General features: G+C 34.1%; 1 protein-coding gene across 1 annotated transcript; it reads right to left on the bottom strand.

Annotated features, from left to right (window-relative positions):
- Nucleotides 1–2188: 2188 nt before the first annotated feature.
- LOC140878209 (uncharacterized) lies at nt 2189–3445 on the bottom strand. The gene has a single exon (XM_073281819.1). The coding sequence runs from the start codon at nt 3443–3445 to the stop codon at nt 2189–2191; it is 1257 nt and encodes a 418-aa protein (XP_073137920.1).
- Between the last annotated feature and the right edge of the window lie 2291 nt (nt 3446–5736).

Raw genomic sequence — 5736 nt, 5'->3', positions numbered from 1 at the left:
TTTAACTGGATAGTATTTGACAGAAACGATCCAGATGTCAGAATAATTATGGATTCATACGACAATAATATTTGGCGATGCGTTTGTCCTTTGATTTGCTTTGAAATTGTGGAGATGCATCGTCTGAATCGAGTGTTAAGGCAATTTGAAATGCGTCAACCTATTCCAAGACCTGTAGTTGACAACGATGACCTCCACAACATCAACAGATCAGGTCATCGCAACACAGACTGGAGGGAATATCATGAAAATGCAATTAATGTTTGGAACAGAAGGTTACATTATGTTGTCCAAGGTCAATTGCATGGAAGATCTAGGCAGACAGATGATGACTACTTTCGATGGTATGAGCGCATAACTGTTCGCACTATTTCTCCCACGGTCAGCAGGATTGGTTTTCGACCATATCCCCAGAATTTTTTTGCTCCTGGACCACATGATATTCCAAGTTCACCTTTAGGATATGTTCCAAGGTCATCTGGTTGGCAAGACGATGCAGGGCCTTCTGGTGGTTTTGAAAATGCAGGGCCATCTGGTGTTTTTGAAAACACGGGGCCATCTGGTTCATATGATGACAAGGATTATCGGACACCATTTCAGAGCCATATCCAAAGTATTACCGAATTGATCAGCGATCAGCCACCTGGTTTTTCTAACACGTCGGCACCTCAAAGAAATGTTGTTTCACCAGTTATTTTTACAGGTTATTCAAATGAACAAAATCAGATCAGTGAGGACAATGACGATGTGGTCCAAAATAATCCTCAAGGTTTTGTATCGCGTAGAGGTTCGCGTAGACGTAGGCCACGTGGTTGTGGAACAGAGGGTCATTTACGTAATTGTAATTGTAACCACCTATCGTGATATATTTGTTAATGTGATTTATCTACACTTTAAGATTTATATCGTTTAATAACATATAATTTATTAGTAATAAATTTAATATTTAATATTTGAAATTATATAGCATTTTTTTAATATATTGTATATTTACAAAAAAAACAAATATACAAATACAATAAAATGCATCTATTATTTTATTTAAACTCATTTATCTACACTTTAAGATTTATATCGTTTAATAACATATAATTTATTAGTAATAAATTTAATATTTAATATTTGAAATTATATAGCATTTTTATAATATATTGTATATTTACAAAAAACAAATATACAAATACAATAAAATGCATCTATTATTTTATTTAAACTCATTTATCTACACTTTAAGATTTATATCATTTAATAACACATACTCCCTCCGTCCCATATATAATGTCTTCTTTGGATTTTCACACAGATTAAGAAAAATTTATTGGGAAATCAAATTTTATATAAACTTCCTATTTTATCCCTATTTAATGTATTAAAAAATGATTGCACAATTTTCAAGGTGTAGTTAATAGGGGTATGTTAAGAAATGAGTGTAAAAAAATATTACTAATTATGGTATATGACTATATATTTTGGACAAATAAAAAGGAAACATGGACATTATAATTGGGACGGAGGGAGTAATTTATTAGTAATAAATTTAATATTTAATATTTGAAATTATATAGCATTTTTATAATATATTGTATATTTACAAAAAACAAATATACAAATACAATAAAATGCATCTATTATTTTATTTAAACTCATTTATCTACACTTTAAGATTTATATCGTTCAATAACATATAATTTATTAGTAATAAATTTAATATTTATTATTTGAAATTATATAGCATTTTTATAATATATTGTATATTTAAAAAAAACAAATATAAAAATACAATAAAATGCATCTATTATTTTATTTAAACTCATTTATTTACACTTTAAGATTTATATCGTTTAATAACATATACTTTATTAGTAATAAATTTAATATTTATTATTTGAAATTATATAGCATTTTTATAATATATTGTATATTTAAAAAAAATATACAAATACAATAAAATGCATACATATATTATTTTATTTAAACTCATACATGAAAAATGTACAAACAAAACAATGTACACATTTATTATGAAAACACGAACGAAAAAAATTATTATAATATTAATATCACACGATACAACAGTCTTCATATCTGATGTTCCTGGAAAAAAAAAATATATGAAAATTAATTTCAAAATTCCAAAATACACATATCATAATAATGTAAGCGATAAATTAAATATAATGTTTACCAATTATTGTCCCCGTCGTTGTCTCTCCCTGACCATTGGTCTGACCATCTCATTCCTCACTCGAGTTGTTGTATCCCTGCCAGCTCTTCTTCTTTCACGTCTAACCGGGTTGTGATGCAGCTCAAAGGTAGGTGGATCCCAATATCGTTCATCGGAAAGAGGTTCAAATCTACCTTCATACGCCGCGAGGTAGTTCGATATGTTGTACCATGACTGAACTAGGTTTGTCGGATCTAAAGAATGGTATTTCGCGGTGCAAATAACGTGAGAACATGGGATTCCAAAAATTGTCCATTTACCACATGAACAATCACTAGTTGATAACCTCACCACTTGTATATGTTGGCCACGACTTGGTCTGCCCCCGGTCGCAACTGAAGCAGTTTGAGTACGTACATCATATTTGACAACACGATGTTCGCTAGATTTTCTTGCCCATTCTTCATATTTGCGACTTGCATAGTCCGACCACAGCTGATTTTCCTGAACCATGCGTTGACCCTTTGCCACACGTTCAATGAAGTATTGTACACATATTAAAAGAGTCAAGTGCACTATCGCAGATATAGGGAGTCTACGAGCTCCCTTCAACACACTGTTCAAGCATTCAGACATGTTTGTCGTCATCACCCCACGACACCAACCTCCGTCATGAGCCATACTCCATTTTTCCTTTGAGATTCCAGCAAAGTACCTGTGTGCTAAAATATTTTTATTCCTGATGGCCTCCATTGTTGCGTTGAACTTACAGACTTGATGTTGTTTGCCCGCCTCCCAACATAAATCTTTCAAATGCACATCTTTGAATCTCGCATTAAAATTTGAGCACACATGTCTCAAACAAAAACGATGCACACCATGCGGAGGTTTAAAATAGTGGAGATCCTCAGCTGCTCGAACAATACCCTTATGCCTATCAGAAATTAGGCATATTCCACTTTCACCACAAACAACATACTGACCAACATTTTCCAAGAACCATTTCCAGGAATCCGACGTCTCTTCATCCACGATTGCAAATGCCAATGGCAACACCTGATTGTTCGCATCCAGAGTGACTGCGATCAGTATTTTGTGCTTATATTTTGTATACAAATGTGTGCCGTCAATGCTAATGATTTTCCGACAGTGGCAAAATCCATCTATAGAAGGCCTGAATGCCCAAAAAACATAGTTCAATGTTTTTATTGATTCGTTGTTTGATCTAAGATGCTTCCACTCGACAACTGTTCCGAGATTATATTTGCACAGAGCACGCATATATTTCGGAAGCAGTTGCACAGAACTCTCCTAAGTCCCATAAACAATTTCCACTGCACGTTTCAGACTTCGCCACGCCTTCGTATACAAGATTTGGTATCCGTATTTATCCTTCATGCTCTCCATGATATATTTAATTTTGTACAAAGGATCACAACGTACAATACCCAACAACGTCTGTGCGACCATATCGCTATTCAGGTTATGATGGTCTATGCCCACGTTGGTAAATATACACGTGTGAGGACCGCCATATCTAGTTATTTTCGAGTAACCGGTTTTCTCTTTGAAAGAAGCTCGAAGACCCCAACGACATCGAGCGGTAGAAGAATCATTTCTACACTGTACCTTCCACAGAATGCGTGTGCTATCGACTACACGATATTCACGCCTGGAAATTCTGACTGAATAATCTTTCACAGAAGCAATGAGATCATTCTTATCTTTAAATAACATGTTTACACCAAGTTCTCCTCTTTTCGGATTGTAATAACTTGCTCGTGCCCCGACAGGTACACCGATGGAATCCGGAGTCTCTTCTCCAAAGTATTTATTGAAAAATGAGGGCATCTCAGAATCAGTGGAGATAAATGGTACGACTTGCCTCTGTAATGTTTGACGAGGTGGTGGACGAGATGACGTTCCTTCATGGATATTTGCATGTGTGTTCACACGTTCATCATCATTCAAATCATCAGCGTCGTTGTCATCTTCTCCAGACTCCCCATATGACATCTCTGGTTCAGTATCACTAGCACTTCTAGGAACATCTTCATCATCAATTCTAGGAACATCATCGTGTTGAGCAAAATTCTGGTTGTTTGAATACAAATTTGTTGCACCGACGTTTTGATCCCAACTCAGACCCGTATTTGTCCAGCATGGAGGAACATGTTCAAAAGGACCAATGATATGTTGATCCCACGAACCACCCTCACGATTCACTCCATATTGCTCAATCCTTCTGTAACATGTGGAATATATGATTCTTCATTTTGATGAATTTGATTTGCTTCAACATACAAATGCAATACATTTATATTGGGGCATTGCATTACAAACTCCAGAGCGTCAACATCAGCAAGGTCGACTAGAATTTCATGTCATATTGATTTATCCAGGAATGAGTATTTTGTAGACAGCTTCAGACTAAAATTCATCGGATCAATGACCGACATTTTATGCACACATTCAACCAACTCGAACAAAGAAATTGATTGCAATACTCGAATCGGTCTAATATACGGGATACTATATTCAACCGATCCATTCTCAACAACAACGTGACCACCAAAATATAAAAGAACATCAATCACTACAAGAATAACTCTCAAAGACAACATTTTTTACCAGTTGTCGTAAGGGATTTAAAACTGTTGTAAAAGACCTTGTTGTTAAAAAGCACGCTCAAAGACAACAGTTAAAAAATGTTGTCTTTAAGAGAAAAGACAACATTTTTACAACATTTAAAAAATGTTGTCTTTTCTCTCAAAGACAACAGTTTTTAACTGTTGTCTTTGAGCGTGACTTTTAACTAGGAGACCTTCTACAACATTTTTAAACACATACGACAACAGGTAAAAAATGCTGTCCTTTTTCAAATAAAAAACAAAAAAAATTAAAATTTAATATACAATTTTTCACATTTTAAGTAATTTAAAGTACAAAATTCAAAAATAAAATTTAATATACAATTTTTCAACATTCGAAAATAATATTTACAACATTTTGAATACGCATTTGGACACGTATAAAGAGTTCATTTAATAACTCGAACGTATCTAATGGTTGTTGGAATGATCGGACATTCATCTTCTCCAACAGCTTTCTTCAACTTTTTCTTGCACTTGTGTAATTCAATCATAGAGAGACTCGTTTTCAACCTTCAAATATCAAATTCCACGTAGTTACTCAATTTCATAAATTTTTAATATGGAATTTTATGAAACATGCTAATTACAAAGTCTAATCAAACATAAGTTGTATGATCGAAGAATATGTGCAAATTACAGAGAGGTAAAACAATGGTTGGGAAGAAGCCAATTTTATTTTATCCGGTCGGTAGTAGAATCTTCGGCCTGCCCATTAAGAACTTTGTGATTAACCCCATCTTTGGTCTTGCTATCCTTGCTCAATGGGTTGCAGCTCCAGATCGATCTGGAAGTTCTGCACGAGCAAAACTCATATTAGGAGTTGTAACGATGGGGAAAAAAGATGTAATATACTCAAGTAGACACAAGCCTTGAGTGAACAACAAATGCTAACCTCACAATTTTTTGTCGATAAAGAAC

This window comes from Henckelia pumila, chromosome 2 (assembly GCF_033568475.1).
Source record: "Henckelia pumila isolate YLH828 chromosome 2, ASM3356847v2, whole genome shotgun sequence".
Taxonomy (NCBI): Eukaryota; Viridiplantae; Streptophyta; class Magnoliopsida; order Lamiales; family Gesneriaceae; genus Henckelia; species Henckelia pumila.
Note: the sequence above shows the minus strand (reverse complement) of the source record. Positions and strands in the feature narration are given on the sequence as shown.

Bases quoted from the DNA above. Each gene is read 5' to 3' on its own strand.
- LOC140878209 (XM_073281819.1), bottom strand. From the start codon at position 3,445: ATGCGTGCTCTGTGCAAATATAATCTCGGAACAGTTGTCGAGTGGAAG.